The sequence below is a fragment of the Emydura macquarii genome, unplaced genomic scaffold (genome assembly GCF_026122565.2).
Source record: "Emydura macquarii macquarii isolate MOO-44397 ecotype Brisbane River unplaced genomic scaffold, CSIRO-AGI_Emac_v2 contig_3390, whole genome shotgun sequence".
Taxonomy (NCBI): Eukaryota; Metazoa; Chordata; order Testudines; family Chelidae; genus Emydura; species Emydura macquarii.
Window position 1 is genome coordinate 8,540,901 of NW_027133527.1, and position 24,114 is coordinate 8,565,014.

At 40.5% G+C, this 24,114-nt stretch overlaps 1 protein-coding gene and 1 long non-coding RNA gene across 4 annotated transcripts in view; both read left to right on the forward strand.

The window, feature by feature from the left end:
- Positions 1-24,114, forward strand: part of PDPK1 (3-phosphoinositide dependent protein kinase 1) — an 87,965-nt gene that overhangs the window by 8,805 nt on the left and 55,046 nt on the right. For 2 of the 3 annotated variants that reach the window (XM_067534093.1, XM_067534091.1), the window contains exon 2: positions 21,946-22,215. In XM_067534093.1, the coding sequence (XP_067390194.1) occupies positions 22,003-22,215 (213 nt within the window). In that variant the 5' untranslated portion in view covers positions 21,946-22,002. Of the gene's footprint in view, positions 1-17,945; positions 17,995-18,459; positions 18,533-21,945; positions 22,216-24,114 lie in introns of all 3 variants that reach the window. The other variant, XM_067534092.1, reaches the window with a different exon arrangement.
- LOC137144010 (uncharacterized) lies at positions 1,825-4,723 on the forward strand. Its single transcript, XR_010917306.1, has 3 exons — positions 1,825-2,695; positions 2,830-2,889; positions 3,086-4,723. It is a non-coding gene; the product is annotated as an uncharacterized lncRNA (long non-coding RNA).

Below are 24,114 nucleotides of genomic sequence, written 5' to 3' on the forward strand. Positions count from 1 at the left end.
AGCAATCTGGATCGCTTGGGATGTTGGATCTAAAGAAACAATATATATTTTGTTTCAGCTGAAAGTATACATTTATGAACTCAGAATGTGGACCATATTGACAGGATGGGGAACTCTTATCCTGGGTGCTGAGAGTCTGAAAAAGGTTTGGGGGTCATGGTGGAAAATCAGCAGCACATGGGCTACCAGTGTAATGCTATAGCCCAAAGGGCTAATGTGATTCCTAAAAGTAACTGGGAAATCTGGAATAGGAGTAGAGAGGTTATTTTACCTCTGTACTTGGCATGGTGATCCATCAGCAGCTGCTAGAATAGTGTGTCCTGTTCTAGTGTCCATAATTCAAGACAAATGTTGATACATTTAAGAGCTCAGAAAAGAGCTACAAGAATGATTCAAAGTTTGGCAAACGAGCTTTGGAGTGAGACACTTAAATTTAAGTATATAAAGTTTCTGATCTTAGAAGGTTAAGAGGTGCCTTGAACATGGTCCACAAGTACTTGCATGGAGAAAAGATATCTGATAGGCAGCTCTCTAATCTAGCAGAAAAAGCCATAAGGAGATGCAGGATCAGAAGCTGAAACTTCACAAATTCAAACTACAAATAAGGCACTAATTTTACCAGTCCCGGTAACTATTCACTGGAACAACTTATGTAGGGATGTGATGGATTCTCCCTCACTTGCAGTCTGTTGATACAGACTCTAATTCTTTATAAAAAGAGAGACTAGCTCAAACAGAAATTATGGTCTCTTGATGCAGGAATCACTGGGTGAAGTGCTGTGGCCTGTATTATGTAGGCACTCGGACTAGATGGTCATACTGGTCCCCTTCTGTAATTAAGTTCCCCCTTAATAATCTATGGAAACAGCTTTCTCTCTACAAAAAGCATTAAGTGGCAACGTTTCTGTACCTCTGACTTACTACAGTCCTATTTTGTTAAAATGGGGAATTCACACTCTTGCTTTCACCTGACTCAACTACATTGTTCTGCTGTAGAGTGGCCATCTCATCACTAATTGGATTGTCCATTATACATCTTATCAGTCTTCTTAAGGATGTCTTTCCAAGATCTGAACTGCTCAAGTTAATGCTTAATGAACTTGTTGTATCATAATACTAAATTCACTTATTTTTTATTAGCTGTTTTGTAAGATGCAACCCAACCATTACAGTCTCTAGCTCTTTGAGCACTAAAGGGTGTTTCTTATGTAGGTGTTCAGCTAACAGGTTTAAAATGTTAGTGAACTAAATTGTATAAGGCATGAAAGATTTATCAGAGGACTAAATCACACTAGCCATCCTGTTTTAGTGTGCATGGTGCACTATGGCTACACATGTTCAGCTCTGCAGGGCCTGTTGGTTGTTACCCCTATCCTACAACGCTTAGCAGGGCTCTGATTTTTAATGTTTGTTTGTATCTGTTCACAATCTTAGTTTGTTCCAGTGGATGCTTAGAATAGTTCTGCTCCTTTGAGCACATGCCTCGATCCTGATGGTAGGACAGAGGATTCATCCCAATTCATCTCATGTTATACTTAGGTCTCCATGACATGCTAATTGTGGGGTAAATAGTCACAGGGTTAGACTATAGTAGTCTAACCTGCAAGAGCATGTCTGCATGTACTGTATGGTCACTCCATCACTGGTGCTTTATCTGGCTATGGCAAGCAGTTCAGCTATCTGGGAGCATATCCAAAGAGTCATAGTAGCATAACTCACTGCGTCATTCTTAGCTCATATTTGCAGCGTCTTGTGGGACAACTTGTCTGCCCACTATGGGGACAGTGAGAAGTTTAATGGAGAGAACACTTAGTAAATTGCTTGGTTTGGCATTGGCTATATAACCAATCAAAAGGAATTGAAATGATCTAAAATAATACAGAACAAAATGAGTCAAAAGAGAACAGTTACAAAATAACTATTCTCTTAATGATCTGTATGGTAAGAACAAGTGGAGAGAAGAAAGTTTTTACAACCTTGCACGTTTCTCTCTTTACCTAGCTTCAAAAGCTTTAATGAGTCAAGTCTCTGAGAATAGGCTAGCAAGGTGTTATGGTTCTTACTAAAACCTCAACTTCTGCAAGTTGGACAAAAGAAGTTTGAGGCAGAGGGAAAGTTTGAAATGAAGGATTTGAAATCTTTATAAGAGTTTCACTGTCTCAGCTGATTGTTAATGGGCATTCTTCTATAGCAAACACTGGAGATCAGTGAAGCTGGAGAAACTGCAAGCAGGATGCTGAACAGAGACTGTTTTATAGTTCGCTTCTTGTCAGGGGTCAGAGGACAGGCAAATGGTGAGATAGTATACAGGAATTGGTGTCAAGGGTGTTTATGGGAAAGGATTGGCAGACCATTGCCAACTGTTGTGATTGCTCAGACTGCGCATTTTCATTGCTATTACCTCCGAGTAACTGTACATGTTAACAGCTACCTCAGGGTTTGCCTTGTAGCTCATGGTGTGGTGACTATCTTGCCATGTAGCACTGATAGTCATGTGGATGTGTGAACGTGTACTGTGTTAAGGGGAAAACCCACAGCTGAGCCAGAGTTAATTCTGTAGTGATGACAAGCTGTGCCAGTGCAGATGCCATGGGAGTTACTAGAGTCCTGGACAATCACTGCCAGACAAACTCTGGACCTGGATGACGGGGCTAATGACAAGCACCACCACCATTGAGGAGCTCTGCTCCAGGAGGTAAGGAGCATGGCTTGATTTAATTATTTGTAGTTACTATTTCCATAAGTGTTTTCTTTTTTCTATGGTTTTTTTTTTTTTTTTTTTTTTTTTTTAATTTAAAGTAAGCTTCCTCTTCTTGGATTTCCCTGTAGGTGTCAGATGGGGGTAGTCCGGGTCCACATCCATGGGGAGGACATCCATCCAGGGCCCTAGTGAGTGGCTTAGCAAGTCCTTTTTTCTTCTGAAGCATATTAAGGTCTCTAGAGGATGTATTGCTCCACTGTGCAGAGTGTGGATGTGGTGATGGGGAGGTATTGAATCATCTTGTGCATTTGCATTGGGGTAAGGGGGACCAAGAGGGTAGCCTTGTTGTGCCTCTAATTGATACCTTTCTGTGCTCTCTTTCAGATCTAAGTAGTGTAGAAGATGATGCTGAGGAAGCTTTTGCATTTCTGTGGCCACTCCCAATAAAATCCATGTGTTTGTCTGTAACTTTAGATCTTTCCACCTTTTGTGTTTTGTAAATGAATCCCTGGGGGATTCACAAGTTAATGTTTCACTTATAAACAGTGATGATAAAATTTTATTTTTTCATTTTATTTGCATCCTTTGCTAGTACGGGGATTGGAGTGTGGGGAATGGAAGTGACCAGATAGAATGGAAAGCAATAAAAGTACCTCTCAGGCCTACCCTAAGCAGGAGTTTGGGGGCTTGGGAGCATTTGATTTCTGTTGGAATATTACTTTAGCTATTGTTAGGCCTACAGTCTTCGTGTCTTATCATGTGACAACCTGTGATCTGATCTGTCACAGCTGCCACTGAAGTAGCGTGCAGGAGCATTGTGGGATTGCACTGGGAAGAATAAATGGTTTTTTTTCCAATTTGGGATTATTTTGATATACTCCTCTCAAACTCTAGGTGCCTTTTTCATGAATTAAACTCAGTTGCATAATAACAGGCAGCCTCTCATCCCAAAACAGAAAATCAACAAAAATAAATACTCCTCTTCACCCTTAAACGGTAGTCCTTATCAGACATTTTTCCCCCTTCTCCCTCAAGTGCTTGGGCAAATAGTCGTCTTAGTATCTTATTGAAAGATCATGTCAGGGGTTATTGTGGAAACACGAACTTCTTTTCAGAGACATGGCTTTGCAGGATACAGTTCCTACAGCCTTGTAGTGTGAAGTACCTTCTCTGTTTCTAGATGTAGGACTTTACTTTTGACTGTATTAAGCCATGTATTTGCACCCAGTTACCAAGTTATCCAGATTGATAATGATATAGACAGGTTACTTATATAGAGCAATCATTCCACCAATTTTGTCTGCAAACTTTATCTGCAAAGATCTTTTCTGACAGTCACTGATATAAGTTTTATAGCTTTTGATTGAGAATGAATCCCTATGGGACTTTGCTGGTAACATTCCCATTGATGATGATTTTCCCCTTTGAGATTTTAGTCATTTTATCATTTATTTAGTATATGCTATATGGATTCTTTGATGCTAACTATAATTAGAATGCCGTGCAGTACTAAGTCAAATGCCTTGTCGATGTAACAGCATTGATGTAATATCAAAAAATGATAACCAGTTCATTTGACAGGACCTGTTTTTCATAAACTTGTTGAGTGGCATTACATTCCCAAACTGGAGTATATTAAATATGCATATGGACAATACATCATGAAGAAATCCAGACAGTTAAGTAACTATCCTTTCTTTTTATACCTCTTGGTTCACGTTTTGGAAGGTGACATACAATTATAATGAATAAAAGCCTGCTTAGTAAAGACAGGTTCTGTTCTGCAGAAGTTGATGGGCCTCACACAAATGCCACCTATTTACCATGAATGAGTAGAGCTTTTTCAAGTCCTGGGATATGGGTGAGGCACAGCCTGCAGTTCCTGAAGAACAGACATGGTATAGTCTCTGTCCATCTAGAAAACATCTGTGTTTATCATTCCTTTCCATAACTCTGTTGCTTGAGTGAACAGACAAAGTCTCCTAGCTGTAGTTCTGTGTGTGTTGAATGTTTATCTCAAAAAGTGAGCTGTTTAACTGGGGGGGGGGGGGGAGAAGAGAGAGGCAGTCTTTCTCTACTTTGTAGAATGCCAAATTGGTGAGTAGTTTTAAATTTCCATTTTAGAATGGAACGTTTAAACCAAACCCATGGCTGAGTGCAGGTCGGATTCCTTTTCAAAGAGCATTCCTACTGAAATCCAGAAAATTGTTTTGAGCCCTGTTGAAATGTTGCATATTTTTTTTGGTATAACCACAGACTGAAACCTGTGAAATGGAAAATCTCCCCTTCTATAAAAATGCAAAATCAATTTTGAGCTTCAACAAGAAAGATTGTAATATGGAATTTGTGAGGTTTATACTGTCTGGCGCTTGCTTCATAGTAAGTTATGCATTGTTTTGCCAGACTGTCTTTAAGGATCTGTACCCACTGAGTTTAAAACCGTGTTTAAACCTAGAGGGGTGTTGTGTGTGGTTTTTTTTTTTTTTTTTTTTTTAAGAAAAATTCCCCAGTGCAGTGCAGCTAGGTTTTAATTTCAGAAAGGTTCAGCAATACTATCATATTGCCTGCACAGCTGCAAGCATGTACAGCAGACATGTGACAAACTAATGGCAATATGTCACTGATAGCTGGAGAGTAATCTCTGCTTGCAGTTATGATTTTTGAGAATTGGATTCGAAGGAGGTAAAATGATGTAACAGTTTTCTCTTATTTTTCTCATCTAGATTACAAATCAGGATTCAGTAGGCTTTTCTTGTCTCTGCTCCTTTCAGTGCTATATTTGGCTATTACTTTGTTTTGGAATTAGGATATCTCTTTGTGACCATATTTGGAATTTAAATATTGAAACCTTCCTTCTGGTGGGAAGGGACTACAAGGCAGGGCAATGATTTAAAAAACAAACCGTCAAATATGGATGGCAGTGTAAAACTCAGTTCCTGCTGTTCTCCTTCCTGTCCTTTTGTAACCCGCGCCCCCACACGTTCTCTCTCCCTTCCAAAATACATTTTGAATAGAAATACCACTGAGAAGTTGGGGGTTCTGTTAAAATCTGAAAAGGATGAAATAGCCCCTAAAGAGTCTGCGAATGAAAACATTTGTCCTTTTTGTGTCTATTTTCACTAGGATTTTTACATCATTTAACTTTTCCTTGTATGTTTCACTGTAGTTTAGAAAATTAATCAGTGTGATTTACAAGCTTCAATTTGTTTAGTGCACAGCTAAACAAGGCTATTGTTCGTTGAAAGTATACAACAGTTATTCATTCACAAGATGGATTGATTTCTCTAAGGCTCCAGAAATTTGAAGTAAGCTTAAAGTTCAGATTAATTCATAGCAGATACCACTTTGACATTTTGATCCACAGGTATTAAGAGATTCTTAAAGGCAAGCCCTGAAAAGGCTGCATTCTTGAGTTGAATGCCTTCTGGTTTCTGGTTACATGTCTGAGTCTGTGCTATTGTAGATATTACTGAGGCATGTTTCAGTCAGGCTAATGATTCGTTTGACAAGTTAAGAGCTGCTATACCTGGATTGAGTGCTCAAGCATTGACAGGCCAAAGGGTTTCAGGTCTTGGGTAAAATTCAGGACTGATTTGGTGATCTGCAGCATAGAGGAGGGATCTTCAGAGCGAAACTGGGTAAAATTACTGTTTCAGGAGAGTGACTAAATTAGTGGTCTTTAAACCAACTTCCCAGCTCTTTCTTTAATTAGAAAATCACTCTTCACAGAACAATGGTTCTCAACCTATTTAACAGAGTGCGGCATGTGTGGCCCACAATGGTATGTGGGCCACATCCACACAGTATGTATGCTACCTTTTGGTCCTGAGGATGTCACATGTGCTGAGTGGGCCACAAATGAACTGTGATTTAAGAATCGCTGTCTTAGAAGATTATATTCCTAAAACAATAAGCACTGACCTGAAAGAAGTTCAGGCTACTTATTTTTAGGGTGTGAGCATTGGAAATAAGATGTTTAGGGATGGGTAATTGAAGTGGGTTTTTTGTCCCAATTATTTGAATTGCTGGTCCTGTGATGTTCTGTGGAGATCAGATACTAGGATGGTGGTTTGAGGGCATAGAAGTACTTCAGTTGTGGGGACATCTCAAATCACTTTTCAGCCTGACTTTTTTATTACCTTGCACTGGGGGCAGATCCCAGGGGTATGGTAATAAAACATACTGGTCATAATTGTGGAGCACATTCTTTCTAGATGTGTGCAGAGTATTGCTCTTTTGCTAGCCATGTGATTGTGAAGCAAAGTCTTCATTAAGGTTTTTGACACAGTCCCACATGATATTTTCATAAACAAATTAGAGAAATAAGGTCTAGATGAAGGTTGTTATAAAGAGGATGGTGACAGGACATCACCATGATCAACTGTTTTCCATGTCCACCAATGCTTGGACAAGAATTATTTGGCTGAATTTGCATCCAGGGAGATTTAAGTAAGTAACAAGGAAAAATGTTCTCTCTCGGTCACCTTGGTATAGTTAAGTTGGGGAATCCTTGTCATTGGATGTTTTTGAGAACAGGTTAGACAGATGTCTCTCAAGATTGGTCTACCTAACCTCTTGAGGTCCATTCCAACCCTACACTTATGTGATTCTGTGATTTTTAGTTGTTGCAACATCTGTTATATAAGCCCCAGAGGCTGACACCTGATGTAAGTTGCATTGTGCCACACAGATGCGGAGCAGAATTTGACCCCGTATAAATGCATGTTAGTCCAAATTGAATGCTAGAATAAAGGGAAAAATGCAGTGTTCTGGTGCCAAAAGCCCTTAAAAGATCACTTTTGGCTCATGGGTTAGCTTCTAAACAAGTTAGGATCAAACATTTGAGGCTATAAAATGTTAAGATCTAACTTTCCAAAGGGAAATTGTATTCTTTCTTTACCAGTCAAATCGGAGAATAAGGTTTTATGTAACATACATTTCACAAAACTCCAATAGATTGTCTTAGATCTTGGTGAGATCTTTGTTTTCAGCCAGGTTTGAAGGAGAACTTTTAGTAGCTTTCAGGTAAATGGAGGGTCGCCTAAACACAATTTTCTGATCAAGAAAAAGAAAAGTATAAACAGTTTTTAGGCAGGCTGTCATTTTGCTATGCCCTGAGGGTAATTGAGCAAGTGCTTTTCACATCTGTCTCTTGAACTCGTGTCTCTTTTATGCATAGTAAATCAGTTTGTCAAAATGTGGGTTACTATGTCAGAACTGAAAACCTTTTAGATGCTAGGCAACACTGCATAATCCCACCAGTTTTCATATCTTGATGATCTGCTGCACTTTTTCTCTGAAATTTTGGATTTGAAGCTACATTAACTATATTGATTCCTGTTCAGAGGGTAAATAAAAACCTCTTTTGATACTTTAACTTGTGATTAAAAATATCCCATAATCACAGTTAATACCATAGCTTCACAACAATCTCCTATAGATGTCCATTTTAAATTTATTTTACAATAGATTCTCATTTACAAATGTAATTTTATCTAACCTGTGCTTGGCGATATTATGCTTTGCTGTAATTCCTGTGACTCGGAATTCTCTCCAGCCATGTTTGGGGAAGGTACACTATCTTGAACACTTTGGCATTAGAGGGACTGTTTTAGAAATTTTACTTGATCTGCGTCTTGTATTACCTCTTGGTTTGTGCAGAAAATAGAGAAGCATATTGGCTTCATATGAATATTTGCTGTGATCTTCTGAAACTGGATTTTAAAGTGGGAGAAACTCTAGAGGTATGTCTGTGCTGCTGGAGTGCGTGGATCGATACTGCAGGATTGAGTGACTGAGCATGCTGTGGAGACCCACTCAATCGATCCTCAAAATGTTCTCTGGTCGACACCGTTAATCCACTTGTCTCCCTCCTCACCCCCCAAAAGAGTAAGACTGTGTCGACTGGAGGGAGTCTCCCATCAATGCAGTTAAGTGAAGTCGCCACAGTACAGCAATGTAAGTAAGTCGATGGGAGATACACAAGCTACGGTACGTAGCTTGTGTATCTCTCTTCTGTCGACCGCTGGCATCCGTGTGTACCAGGTTTAAATTGTTTCTTTTTTGTAATTTGTAAACCAACAGCTGAGCATATGCAGTAAATAGCTGATGAGTTATACTTACGTCTAATTTAATCCCCTTTTCCCATCCATCACTAAGATGACTGTCTCCTATGCTTCTGTGCATCAACAAATTTGACAATCGAATATTTAATTCGGCTCATACTAGAAAGCTCTCCTGAGCTTTCACATTGTCTTCTGCTTGCACTGTTATACTCCTTCAATGACAGTGGGCAGTAAGCATTCTGCTCCTTTGGTTAGGATAGAACACTGAGAGTTGGGGTTCTTGGTTCTGTTCCCAGCTCTCTTTGCTGAAGTAAATCTGGAGTAATTTTGTTGAAGACAGCAGAGTTACTTCAGACTGCACTAGTATAACAGAGTAGAAGTTGACATTTTGTGTGCTTGGGAAAATCACTTAAGGAAACTGAGGTGCAGAATTTCTCAATTAAGGACAGTACCTTAAGCTTCAAAAACAGCTTTATGTTTATAAAGCGCTTGGAGATCCACCAACAGGTGCTATTCGTAATAGCATAAGGTATAAAATGGAGGACTAACCTGGATAGAGGGTCAAGTCATCAGCCTGTGGGAAAATAACAATGTTGGGTGTCAGTGACAAGTCAGTAAATGTTTCTTTTTAGAAATTAAAAATAGATTGGCAGCCCTCTTTGGGAATGTTTAGTGCCATGATTGCCAGGTTGCTGGCAGTGTACTGGGAAAAATGAATGTGTCTTAGAAGTATGTAATGGATGGCACCAATTAATAAGTGTAAACTGAGTTGGTGTTTTGCCTCTTAATCCTGTTTTGGGAGTAATGGCTACTCTCTGCTTGCGTGGTTGTCTAGTAACTAGACACTTTAAATGGCAAGTTCTGATTTGGTAGAGAAATTTGGAGGCTTGTCTCAGCTTCTGGAAGAGTAGATAGATGTTTTGATAGACAGCTATTTCTGTTAGCAAAACATATCCCTGCTGCAGTTAAAGTTGCAAAATGGGTTCCAGTTATATTCCTAGACATGTAAACAAAAAACCTGTGAAGACTGAGCGTATGTGTCTTTTACTAAAAGATAAAAAACATAGTAGAATTATTCCAAAATGAAGTATTTCAAATGCACAGAAATTCAGAGTGAAAAGATATTTACACTTAACAGAAATCCACATGTTAATGTATGTAAATGCAGTTAAAGCATCCTAACATTCTTAATTAATCCTGTAGTGAAACCAGGCGATAACCATATGATTATTCATAAAGCATTTTATCTGTCTGTCTATCATAGTTACTTATGGTGGCAACTGTCCATCTCAGAAGACAATGGGTCTAAGCCCCAAACCAGTTCACTTACTGTGTGTCAAGCTGCAGCATTGCAAGTGGCTACAACGTCCAATCCTCAAGTTACAGAGCTCTTTAGGTCTGGGAAGTGTATTAACTGTGACACTCTGAGTACAAGGTGGAACATATTGTTTAGCGTGGGTGGTTGAATGGGCCCTTGAAACATGTTAAGGTGAAGTGGGCCATTAGCACCCCTCCAGTCATAGGGGGGAAAGTGAAAGGGGGGAAACGGCAGAGGGTTGTTGTAATAAGCCATAAATACAGTGTGTATATTGAGGCCAAGATTTTTAGTATCTAGCAAAGTTATGAATTTGTTTCCAGGCTTGTCTTCTGAAAAAGTTGTGCGGGTTTCCTTTTGAGGATGAGGACTGATCCATATTAGCATTCAATTCCTAATTCTTTACTCAAAACCTGTGCCACGGTGGAAGTTCAGAAAAACAGACTGGGCCAGTTTCACTCTGACTGTGGACAATAGTGCATACATCAAAGACTTTTGACCGTTTTACTGCTCTCTTAATCTCCTCTGCAAAGAACAGCATTTCTGGGGGCACGGGCCATCATATGCTCCTTGCTGGACTGCAGCGAGCCAAAAGCTCCTTCACAAATATGACAGGCATAGAGACCCAGAAATTGGAAAAGCCCTCCTGGCGTCACTGGATGTAACATGGCAGAAATAGTGGTTTGAATGTGTATGGGGCTAACCATCACACGCTTGGGCAGACGCATCTGGAATCAGCTGAGACTGAGACACCTGCAGGCTGCAAATCCCCCATGTGCCACTAGGCCAGAGGTGAAAGCAAGTGCAATCATTACTAAATGTTTGTGGACATCAAAACGGCGAGTGGACAAACAGAATCATAGGCAAATCCATCATCAATTTCAGCAGGTGATGGCCACATGAGCTCCATTGTCCCAATGGTTTGGATCATTCACAAGTAAAGAGATTGATGCAGCTATGAAATTAGGAAAAGCAGCGGGAAAAGATGGTATCTGTCCTGAGTTCCTATATAACATGGAGTCCACTGACACAGAAATAGATGTTGGTGGAAAAGCTGTGTCATCCTGGAGATCGGTGAAATTTCTCTCATGTGGAGAGAAGCGAAGATCATTGCACTCCTAAAACCTGCAGATCCCCCTTCTTAGTTATAGGCCAATCTCCCTCCTGAGCATGGTCGTCAAGTTGATGAAGCATATGATTGTGAATCAAATCAGTCCCACTGTGGATTTCAGCCTACCCAAAGATCAAACTGGTTTTCAACTGCACAGAAGTTATGGTGACCAGGTCCTGGCCCTCACTACAGACATTGAAAAGTTCCGGAGGGGCAGCCATGTTAGGCTGTATACAGCAAAATCGAGAGTCCTGTAGCCCCTTAAAGACTAACAAATTTCTGCGGGCATAAGCTTTCGTGGGCTGCAACTTCTGACAAAGTGGGATGCAGCCCACAAAGCTTATGCCCGCAGAAATTTGTTAGCCTTTAAGGGGCTACAGGACTTTGTTTGTTTTTACTACATACATTGAGGCTGAATTCCAATAAAAATTCAAGACTGGTAGGACTGCTTTCATCCATCTATCAGTGGCACATGACAATCTGGAAAGATGGGCTGCTACTGAAACTGGCCCAAGTGGTCCCTGTGTGCCAATTCTCAGGCTGCAGAACACCAAGCTTAGCAGCTGCAGGATGCACATATACCTCGGAGGTCAAACTAGCAAGCTGCGTGATTTGAATAATGGGCTACCACAAGGCTCTGTATTTGCTTCCACACACTTCAGTGTATACACGAGCAATATGCCTGAAATGATACCACAGAAGTTTGTGTGCGCTGATGATTTGACACTCCCAATTCAGGCTCATAGCTTTAAAGAACTTGCAGTGGCTCTTACATCTGACCTTTAAGATAATGGAGGAGTACTTCCAAAAGTGGCAGCTGAGACCAAATCTGAGCAAATCCGTAGTATCTTTCTACCTTTGACAGTTGAATCTCACAAAACACTCTTGAGTTTTGCAGTGAAACTTTTATGATCCAAAGCCAACCTATCTCTGTCAAGAATGACATTCTTGACTGCACGCTTTCATAACCACCTCAAGAAAGTAGCCTCTAAAGCAAAGACTTGCATCAACATTATTCAAAAGCTAGCTGGAACAAGTTAGCCTCGCTGCTACGAACATCAGCCTTGGCCCTGGTGTACTCGGTTGCACAGTGTTGTGCAGTGGTGTAGACAAGAAGCGGCCATACCCAACTTGTGGCTAGGCAGCTGAATCAGACCATGGGAATTATCCCAGGAACTTTAAAATAAACACCTCTTCCGTGGCTTTCTGTATTAGCAAACATCAAACCTCTAGGTAACCGTTGAGATATAGCCACACACAAGAACTTAATTGTGCCAAAGACTACCCAGAGCTTCCCATCTGGCAGGTTATGGGCAACATACCCCAACAACACCTGAAATAGCAAAAAGCTTTATGGATTCCATGTCTCTGGATCCTTCCAGGGAAGGGCAAAGTGTCTGAACCTCCTCTACCATTCCAAACAAGCACTCTGTTACTGACCCAAAAAGCCACCTTCCCAGTTTCAACCTGCCACACAGATTTTAGACCACACTGAACCAAATCTGAACAAACCAAGTGGAAAATCCGATTCCCCTTCATGTGACTGCAGTGAGGACATCCAAACCATCGAACATAATGCAGTGCCCTAAATATGGATTCAGAAGTGAATTGGATGATTTTCACAGAGGAGACATTGAAATGATTTATGGACCTACAACTGCATCTGTAGAACGTTGCCCTGCAGATGCCATATAAGAGTCCAGAGAGAAAGCAGATGAAAGCAATGTACTAATGGCTCTGGCCTTTAATTTGCGATTGATTTTACTGGTTTAGGGAACTGTTAAGGGACTGGCCAAATGTGAAGGAGGGGCAGGAGGGAACTCAGCTCCCTGTTCTAATGTACCTTCATTTCAAGGGATCCGCTTACCTTCCAGTCAGTTTCCCAGTCAGTGGTGCCTAGGTGCTCAGTGGAGCAAAGACAGCAGTGCTTTGGGGAGTCTTTCAAGCAGTGTACAGTTTTCCTAAAACCATTGACATTATAACCAGTAGAATCATAGAGTTGGAAGGGACCTCAGGAGGTATCTAGTCCAACCCCCTGCTCAAAGCAGGACTAACCTCAGTTAAATAATCCCAGCGAGGGTTTTGTCAAGCCACAGTTTAAAAACCTCTAAAGATGGAGATTCCACCACCTCCCTAGCTAACCCATTCCAGTGCTTCACCACCCTCCTAGTGAAAAACTTTTTCCTAATGTCCAACCTAGACCTCCCCCCCCTGCATCTTGAGACCGTTGCTCCTTGTTCTGTCATCTGCCACTACTGAGAACAGCCTAGCTCCATCCTCCCTGGAACCCCCTTTCAGGTAGTTAAAGGCTGCTATCAAATCCCCCTCATTCTTCTCTTCTGCAGACTAAACAAGCCTAGTTCCCTCAGCTTCTCCTCATAAGTCTTGTTCTCCAGCTCCCTAATCATTTTTGTTGCCCTCCGCTGGACTCTCTCCAACTTACTCCACATCCTTTTTGTAGTGGGGGGCCCAAAACTGGACACAATACTCCAAATGTGACCTCACCAATGCCGAATAGAGGGGAATAATCACTTCCTGCGATCTGCTTGCAATGCTCCTACTAATGCAGCCCAATATGCCATTAGCCTTCTTGGCAACCAGGGCACACTGCTGGCTCGTATCCAGCTTCTTATCCACTGTAACCCCCAGGTCCTTTTCTGCAGAACTGCTGCCTAGCTTGTTGGTCCCCAGTCTGTGGCTGTGCATGGGATTCTTCCTTCCTAAGTGCAGGACTCTGCACTTGTCCTTGTTGAACCTCATCAGATTTCTTTTGGCCCAATCCTCCAGTTTGTTTAGGTCCTTCTGTATTCTATTCCTACCTTGCAGGGTATCTACCACTCTCCTCATCTTAATGTCATCCGCAAATTTGCGGAGGGTGCAATCTACCCCATCCTCCAGATCATTAATGAAGATGTTGAACAAAACCGGCCCCAGGACCGACCCCTGGGGCACTCTGCTTGTGACCATCTGCCAGCTAGACATGGAGCCATTGATCACTACTCGTTGAGCCCCATGCTCTAGCCATTTCTCTATCCGTTTTATAGTCCATTCATCCAACCCATACTTCTTTAACTTGCTGATAAGAATACTCTGAGAGACCGTAACAAAAGCTTTGCTAAAGTCAAGGTATATCACGTCCACCGCTTTCCCCACTTCCACTAATAGATTAGTTTGTATATGAATTAACTGTAGAAAATTGCTTGTAATGGGTTGTTTCCTCTGGCAGTGCCTCTCTCCATTTGTAGATTATGGAGACAGAAGGGACCGTAGAACTTCCCTAAAGCAATTCCTAGAGCAGTTCATTTAGAAAAATGTCCAGTCTTGATTTAAAAATTGCCAATGATGGAGAATCTATCAAGATCCTGGGTAAATATTTCAAATCATTAATAAACCTCAGTGTTAAAAATTTATGCATGATTTTCAGTGTGAATTTTGTTTAGCACCAACTTCTTGCCATTAGATTGTGTTTATAACTTTTGTCAACTGAAGAGCCCATTATCCAATATTTGTTCCCTGGCTAGGTAGTTATAATCTGTGATCAAGTGGCCCTTTTACCTTCAGTTTGTTCGATTCAAAGAGTTCAATCTATTTAGTTTATCACTATAAGGCATGAATTCCTAATCCTGTAATCCTTCTTGTGACTGTTCTCTGAACTCTCTGCAATTTATCAATTTACTACTTGAAATTTGGACCACAGAACTGGACACACTATTCCAGTAGCATTTGCACCAATGTCAAATACTGAAGTAAAATAACCTCTCTACACCAGTTTTTCTAATTAAAATTCAAAATGATCTGGACAAACTGGAGAAGGGGTCTGAAGTAAACAGGATGAAATTCAATAATGTCAAATGCAAAGTACTCCACCTACGAAGGAACAATCAGTTGCACACATACAAAATGGGAAATGACTGCACCTAGGAACTAGTACTGCAGAAAGGGATGTGAGGTAATAGTGGATCACAAGCTAAATACGAGTCAACAGTGTAACACTATATTGCAAAAAAAGCAAACCTTATTCTGGGATGTATTAGCAGGAGTGTTGTAAGCAAGACATGAGAAGTAATTCTTCCGCTCTGCTCTGATAAGGCCTCAGTTGGAGTATTGTGTCCAGTTCTGGGTGCAACATTTCAGGAAAGATATGGACAAATTGGAGAAAGTCTTGAGAAGAGCAACAAGAATTAAAGGTCTAGAAAACATGGCCTATGAGGGAAGATGTAAAAAATAGTTTAGTCTGAAGGCGAGAAGATTGAGGGGGGACATAAAGGTTGTTACAAGGAGGGGGCAGAAAAATTGTTCTTGTTAAGCTCCTGAGGATAGGACAAGAGGTAGTGGGCTTAAATTGCAGCAAAGGTGGTTAAGGTTGGACATTAGTAAGTTTTTTTTTTTTTTTTTTTTTTTTTTTTCCCCCCCCCCCTAACTGTCAGGATACTTAAGCACTGGACTAAATTGCCGAGGGAGATTTTGGAATCTCCATCATTGGAGATTTTTAAGAGCAGGTTGGACAGAAACCTGTCAGGGATCTTCTAGATGATACTTGGACCTGCCTTCAGTGCAGGGGACTGGACTAGAAGACCTCTTGAGGTCTCTTCCAGTCCTACGATTCTATGACCTGAGTCTTCCCTCTCTACATCCAAGGATCACATTAGCCCTTTTGGCCACATCACACTGAGCTCATGTACAGCTGATTATCTGCCGTGACACCCAAATCTTTTTGAGAGTCAGTACTTTCTATCCTTTGTTCCTAGAAGTTTATACTTACATTTTGCCATATTAAAATGCATATTGTTTGCTTGTGCCCAGGTTACCAAGTGGTCCAGATCATTCTTTATCAATGCCCGGTGCTCTTTTTAGCACACCTATCCTCCCCCAGTCTTTGTGTACTTACAAACTTTATTGGTGATTTTATTTTTTATTGCAGATCATTGATAAAACTGTTAAATAGCGTAGGGCAGGGGTTCTCAAACTTTTTGTCATCACAACCCCATTTTAATGAAGTATTTCCTGCTGGGACCTCAGACAGCATGGAGGATGCCATTTTGCTCTTTGCACAGTGTGACCTCACATGCACCGTACATGGAAGGTCATGCTGTGCAGAGCAAAATGGGTTTGCAGCAATCCCTAGTATGTGAAGAACACCATCTGCTGATGGCCTGACTCCATTTGGGGTCATGACCCACAGATTGGGAACCGCTGGTGTAGGGCCAAGAACTGATCCCTGCAAGACCCCAATAAAAATACAACCATTCCATGACAGCTCCCCATTTACAATTACATTTTGAGACCTATCAGTTGGCCAGTTTTTAATCCATTTAATGTGTGCCATGTTAGTTTTATCTTTTTAGGTTTTTAATCCAAATGTTATGCAATACAAAATCAAATGCCTTACAGAAGTCTAAGTAGATTACATCAACACTATTACCTTTATCAACCAAACTTGTGATCTCATTTAAAAAAAAAATTGTTTTTAGCAGGATCTATTTACCATAGTCCCACGTTGATTGACATTTAATTATTACTCTCCTTTTAATTCTTTGAGTCCCGCATCGGCTGCTCCATTATCTTGCCTCGGACCAATGTTAGACTGACAGGCCTATAATTTTATAAATCATCCTGTTTACCTTTTTAAAAATATTGGCATAGGTAAGTTACCTGAGCTATTGACCTGACACTGTATGCAATCTATATAATCCTAAAAGGTCAGAGACAAGGATTAATACTTTAGGCTATATTTGAAGAAATTAGATTGTAATAAAGCTATGCACAAGAGTTAAATGAATATTAACAATACAAAAAGATTGTAGTGAGTAGTTAAGGTCATTCATGATAAAGAAAAGACTGAGAGATATTAAATTTCTTAAAGGACCCAGTTTTTAATTAACTTGAACTCCTAAGCCAATGGATTTACTTGTAAATAATTCTCAAAATTCATTCTAGACTCAATGTGTCAAATTTGGGAAAGATGTGTTATATAAGAGGTGAAATCTCTGCTTCAAGTGCAAAGCAAAACTCAAATTTAACAATGGAGCCATGACTGCTGCTTCCATATAATTAATAATATAATTCCATTTTCAGTTCCTAGTGGCCTCCTGTCCCACTGTATGATCCAGTGTTCTAGACTTAACAAATACCTGTAAAGGACACAGACTGAAAGAGAGATCTGTCTTTTGAAAACAAGCAGCTCTGAGAGTCTTAAGTGTGCATGTGTATATATGCATGTGTGTGACACAGTATGTAAAAACAGCACATTTTTAATGGCATAGGCAAAAATGGCTGAAGTTTGCTCAGTGGTCTTAATCTCTCTCCATTTCACCTGTCTCACTGTTCCCTTTGTGTCTTTCATTTACTTCAGGTTGTTTTCTGTGTTGCTTTTTGTACATGGGCCAGCCTCCCAACCAGCATAGGCAGATCTCCCTAACTCCTTCTCTAAGGACTCTGCAAGCCCCCATTGTTTTCTGATGCAGTCCATATACACTGGCTCCCTTGGTCTAAGTATTGTTCTGTTTCAGCTTGTTCTCTTAGACTGTAATCCTGTAGTAGCAGAGGACCAATTTTGCCCTTCTATTGTACAGTGCTCTGTAATAACTAAACATTTGAATTTTGGTCTAATTTCTCTAGTTCACGGTTTACTAGGTGCAGGGGCAGTTTAAAAATAAAGTTGGTTTATCTTCCTTGTGAACATCTAAGGCTTTAGCAGAGTTTAATGCAGAGCCTACCCTAACATATGCCAATTCTCCCTGTCCACTCTGACAGGTCCAGGAGCTGCTATTCTTAAGCAACTGCTGTGAGAGCAGTTGGTGAGGTAAGTTATAGAAGTCTTATTGAACTTTGAAGTAGAAATACTCAAAACATGCCTTAGTGTCATAGGCAGAAGAAAATATGGTGTGTAATGTTACATCTCTCAGCTGCTTGGTTAGGATAGAATTTGCAGAAAGCACTAGCATTTTTTCCATGGAGGAGACAATTGCAGCAGCAGTAAAGATGAGAACTAGCTCCTTCCACCTATAACTCAACTCACGGAGGTATGAACTCCAGTGTGGGTGGAGGAGAGTGTCATGCAAGAGTCGAAGAACGTGCACAGGTGTGATAAACCAAAATGTCAGTTGGCAAGCATTAAATGGAACTCTCCCCAGTGTCTCTGATCTCTGAGAGACAATTTAAAATGACATGACAAATATTGGAGATAGGCTGGGTGATGTAGTATCTCTTATTGGGCGAGTTTTTGTTGATAGAGAAACTTTCGAGCTTATGCAGTGCTCTTCTTCAGATCAGCAGGTCTCTCTAATATCCTGGGACCAATATGGCTACAACAACCCTGCATGTGACAGCATTTAAACTAGGTAAGGATTATTCTAAAACCAAGTTTGATTTCAGTTTGTTGGCCAGAGCAAAGCTAGGAGATGTGAACTCTTGTAAGAAATTAAGGAAACTGTTTTGAGTGGTGAATAGAAGGCATGCTAATTATTTCAGGAAAAATTGGATGATTCCAATGGGGAGTTTAAAGCGTTATTGTTTTTATGATTGAGCAATCGATTGCCCTTTTGGAGGTCTGAAGGGAAACTTTCACTTGTACTTCCCTCCCCCATGGTGGTAATAATGGGTTTTTTGTACGAGTTTGTGGTGCTGTCCTCTGACAAAAAAATGCATATGCAAAACCCACAGGTTTTTAAACTGCTTTAAAAGGTGTACACTTATTTTTAAAGTCCCATTGATTTCAGTGCAGCTGTTTAGTTGAGTAAAGTTGCATAAATGGATATCGCCCTAAGTATAGAGTTTAGGACCAAAAGAGTGGAGTGAAGAAAAAGCAAGGCACAGGAGACAGACAAGATTACATGTTTATATAGGAGGGTAACATTCATGTCTTGGTAATTGGGGCTTTTGGGGCTTAGTTACTGGTAAAGCCTGTACACCAGCTCAACAATTCCTAGATGGTGACTGGAAATACTTTTTGAAGTACTTGTATAATTTCGGTGTGAAGAATGCAACAAAGTGTGTAACTCTAAACCACCAAATTATATTTAAATTGTTATATTTTCAATCCAGCTTTGTTGGTTCTTTGGAATAAAAAAATGGTGGATTTTTTCATCTTTATAGTTGCTTGTTAAGTTAATACTTGGATGTGTCAACCTCTTTCAAATTTAATTTTTAAAGTGAATTAAAATATGAACTCTCCATGACTTTCAGTTCATGAGGAACTAATATTGTAATTAGTAATAATCCTGTTTTGATGGTCCCTACATTGAAGGGTTTACAATCTGAATATGCTAAACAGACAGAGGGTGGGGAAGGGGGTCTAACACACACACACACACACACACACACACACACATCACATTTTGCACGTTCGTTAGGAGATAAACTGAAGGGACAAGATGGGGACACTGATAGGAAGGAGGGACAGAACTGGGGAGAAGAGCAGGTGTGAAAGAAAACTGAGATTAAGAGAATGAGGAAGGGGAGATGGTTGGGGCAAACTGCTATTCAGTAGAGAGCAGAGAGAGTCTGGCCAGAACTGTAGAAAGTTCTCCAAATGTTGTAAAGACCAAAGATTGCTGCTTCTGCCCCTACTGGCTGGAGTCTTTGACTGGCTCTGCAGTTTTCTCCCATGGCAACGTTTGTGGAGGTGGGTGGGAGGAGGTACTGCCTGGGTCCTAATGCACCCATAAAGTAACTTCACTGTGTGAGAAATGCTGTACCAGATCAGTGTAGTTTTTGCATGATATCACTACAGGACAGAGAAGTTTCTGCTAAAGAACAAATTTTCAGCAACAAAGAATGATGAGTTGGGGCAAAAAAGACCATTTTTTTTACTTTCCAAGATTTCACTGAATCCTTAACTATTTGAGAAAAGTGACTTGTCTGAAAAAGCAGAGTTAAGGTGGTTTGGGCAGGGCTGCACAGATTGTTTTTGGAGTTTTGGGCAAAATCAGAAACTGAGGCCTTCTACCCTTCCAAGAAAATACTCACTGAGGTGAGATCTAGTGGGGGGGATTGGAGAAAAGCCTGCATTTAACCCACTGTGGTGGCTTCTGTCTTGTGGGATGGAGTCTGGCTCCCCACTCCGGGCTTTGTGACCTAGCATATGGGCTTGCAGCGCTGCTCAGGTTTGGTCTGGCCTTCCCTCCCTCATGGTAGTTGTGCTGCTACCTTATGCATCAGATCACAATGCCACAGTTTAGGGGCCCACTCAAACAGCGGGCCAGAGGAAACCTGCCCTTTATCCACCCCCCCCAGATGGCTCTGTTTGGGTGCCCTAACTGTACATTTACATATCTTAACATACTTGGCTTTTTTAAAATGTAAATGATGAACACTGCAGATACCAAAGTGGGGCATAGAGGACAGACTGCCTGAGCTGTTCACATGGAAAATAATCACTTTGACTTGTATCCAAAAGCAAATGGATAGCCAGTCCAGAACCCTGAGAACAGGACCTATGTACTCACTCAGTGAAGCAAGTAGCAGCATTCTGCACTAGCTACAACTTCTGAATAGTTTCCCAGGGTAAGGCCCATAGAGCATACTGCAGTCATCCATCCTGTGATTTCCATAAGGTATTATGGCTTTGGCAGTGTCCACACCAGGGAGAGAAAAGGTCCATCTCCTGGCCGCCGAAGATAGAAAAAGGAGCTTTGAGTCATACTTAGTAAGAGGGAATACAGAGCGATCGGTCCAATAAGATGCTGAGACTGCAGACATCCAAAACGGAGGTTGTGTGCCTGTCAACTGCTAGAGATGCTTCCCTCAGTAAGAGAACCTCATTAGAGCTTGGTTTGTACTGAACCTCCACTAACTTACTGTTGTACTAGAACCAGGGACAGGAGGTCAGGAAGCTCCAAAAAAGTTGATTTGTCTGGCAATATTCACTCCACTGTATTGCACATCCTGTGCCCTGGATGGTGTTCAGTAACATCCAAGTAAAGCAGGTTTATTTAGCTATGGAAAGCACAGAAATGACTAAGTAGCAATGGTGATATTACTGGAACAATTTAACATTTTTACTTAATTCTCTCAACTGTAGCTTTGCATTAACTATTAATTATTTTAATTTCCTAGTGTTAAAGGAAAAAGTGGGAGGGAAGGAAAAGAGAAAATGAAGGAACTTGGCTCGCAAATACGAACTCTGCCCAGGTATCCCTGGCAGTTCTTAAATTCTCTTAACCAACCAATTCATACTTAGCTCTGTATCTGCATCATGGGAGGGGAAGTAAAAAATAATCTTCCCTTTATAGTATGAGTTGGATAAAATAGAGTGAGAGTGTAGATACTAGAATATCTGCATCTTCATTCCTTTTATATAATCTTTGTATTAAAGTTCCAGTTCATTGGGCCACACTTTCAGTAGCTGTGTCTAAGCCTATATCTATTCTCAGTCTCCTACACTCCACCCACTTCCTATGCTCTACTCTAATTAGTTTTGACTGCTTCCTTTTCTCATTCCTGGCTCCAGCTTCCTTCCATGCAGCCCTCTACACTTCAAATAGCCTTTTGATCAATATTTACATATCAACCCTCCTCTTGGGGAGGTGGGGTGAATCACTCCTGAAGACGCACTAGTTCTGTGAAGCATTGCAGCTCTGTTTTGTTGTGTATTGTACCTTCTTATGAGTTTATACTATCGTCCTTCTTCAGGGGAAGGACTCTGCTATATGGCACACTTTTATACTTGGTACATTGTCATGTACATTTATGCTGCTGGGCCCCTCCAGTTATAAATGAAGCTAAATGAATATGTTCACCCCTCTTTTTTCAGTATGATGCTGTTCCAATCCAGTCAAGTGTGGTTATATGTTCCTGCCCATCCCCATCAATGGTGAGGAACCAGACAGATTCCAGCACTCCATCTGTCATTTCCAACTGTGGCAGCAGACAGGGGTCTAACATGGAGGGAACTGCAGCTGAATCAAGGTCTAGTTCAAACTCCCTACAGCAACATTCAGGACAACAGCCTCCTCAGCCTCGAAAAAAACGACCCGAGGACTTCAAATTTGGGAAAATTCTGGGTGAAGGATCTTTCTCAACTGTGAGTAATATAGCTATTTTCAGCTCCTTTAGCAGTAGGCCTGCAATGCTAATAAGCTATATTGGTTCAACAAAAATATAATCATAGAAAAGTCAAGAGGTCATCTAATTCCCCCTCTCACCCCACCCTCCCTGTGCTGAAGCAGGATCAACTGTACTTAGACCATCCCCAACAGGTGTTTGTCTAACCTTTCTTAAAAAGCTTGGATGAGTGAGATTCTACCACCTTTTCTGGTAACATTCCACTACTTACTTTCTAACTATAAGGATAGTTATTTCCTAATATCTAAACTAAATGTCCTTTGCTGCAGATTACACTGATTGTGCTCTATGTCCACTGATGGAAGGATAAGAAACAATCAATCGCTGTCCTCTTTATAACTGCCCTTACTGTATATGAAGACTGTTTTTTCAGGTCTCTCCCTCCCTCCATCTCTTCTTTTCTCAAGACTAAATGTACAGGTTTTGTTTTGTTTTGTTTTTGTTTTTTTAAAACCTTTCCAAAAAGGTCAAGTTTTGTAAACCTCTTACTATTTTTGTTGCTGTCCTTGGCACTCTCTCCAATTTGTCCACATCTTTCTTAAAACTGGACACAATACTCTAGCCAAGGCTTCACCAGAATGAAACAATTACTTCCCATGTCTTGCATAAAACATTTGTATTATACACTCCAGAATATTAGCCTTTTTCACAACTGCTCCACACTGTTGGCTTATGTTCAATTTGTGTTCCCCTAAATAACCCCCAGATCCTCTTCTGCAGTACTACTGGCCAGCCAGTTGTTCCACTTTTCTGTGCATTTATTTTTTCCTTCCAAAGTGTAGTGCTTTTCACTCGTCTTTACTGAATTTCATCTTGTTGACTTCAGACTAGTTCTTCAGTTTGTCAAGGTCATTTTGAATTCTAATCCTTCTTTCAAAGTGCTTTTTACCACTTCAGGCTTGGTTTCATTCACCTATTTTATAAACATACTCTCCTCTTCAGTATCCAAGACTTTAATGGAAATGTTGACTAGTACCAGACCCAGGACAGACCCCTGCGGTACCCCACTAGGTATGGCCTTCCAGTTGGATGGCGAACCATTGATAACTATTCTGTGTGTGCTTTTTTTAATAAGCTTTGCACCCATGTTACAGTAATCTTGACCCCATTTTCCTGGTTTTCTTTTCAGAGTATCATATGGGACTGTGGCAAAAGCCCTACTAAAATCAAGATGTATCACGTCTACTGCTTCCACCTGTGCAGTAGGCCAGTAACCCTGTCAGAGGAAATTTAGGTTGTCTGGCATAATTTATTCTTGACAAATCAATGTTGGCTACCACTTGTCCTTTACTGATTCCAAACTGGTTAATAATTTGTTCCAGTATCTTACCAGATATTTAAGTTAGACTGACTGGTCTATAATTTTCTGGTCCTCATCCCCTTTTTAAAGATAGGTTCTATATTTGCCCTTCAGTCTTGTGGGACATCACCTGTTCTCAAAGATAATCACTAGTGGTTCTGAGATTGCTTCAGCTAATTCCAAGGGTGAATTGCATCAGATCCTGCCAATTTGAATACATCTAACTTCTGTCTAAATATTCTTAAATATTCCTAAATATTCTAAATGGTTTCTTCCTCCTTGTCAATAGTAATTGTGTTAAGCATCTGGTCACAATTGACTTTTTTTTTAGTGAAGACTGAAACAAAATAGCCATTAAACACCTAGTATGACTTCCTAGATGTTATACACTGGTAATGATGAGTAACATTCTGTTCTTTGATTTTTTTTTTTTTCCCCCTTTAATATTTGAGTAAAGATCAAAGCACCAATAGCTTCCTGACAGTATTTGAGTCACTGAACAATATATTCAATTATTGCAGGTGCATAGTACCGACTGTTGTTGTTATGGAAATAGTT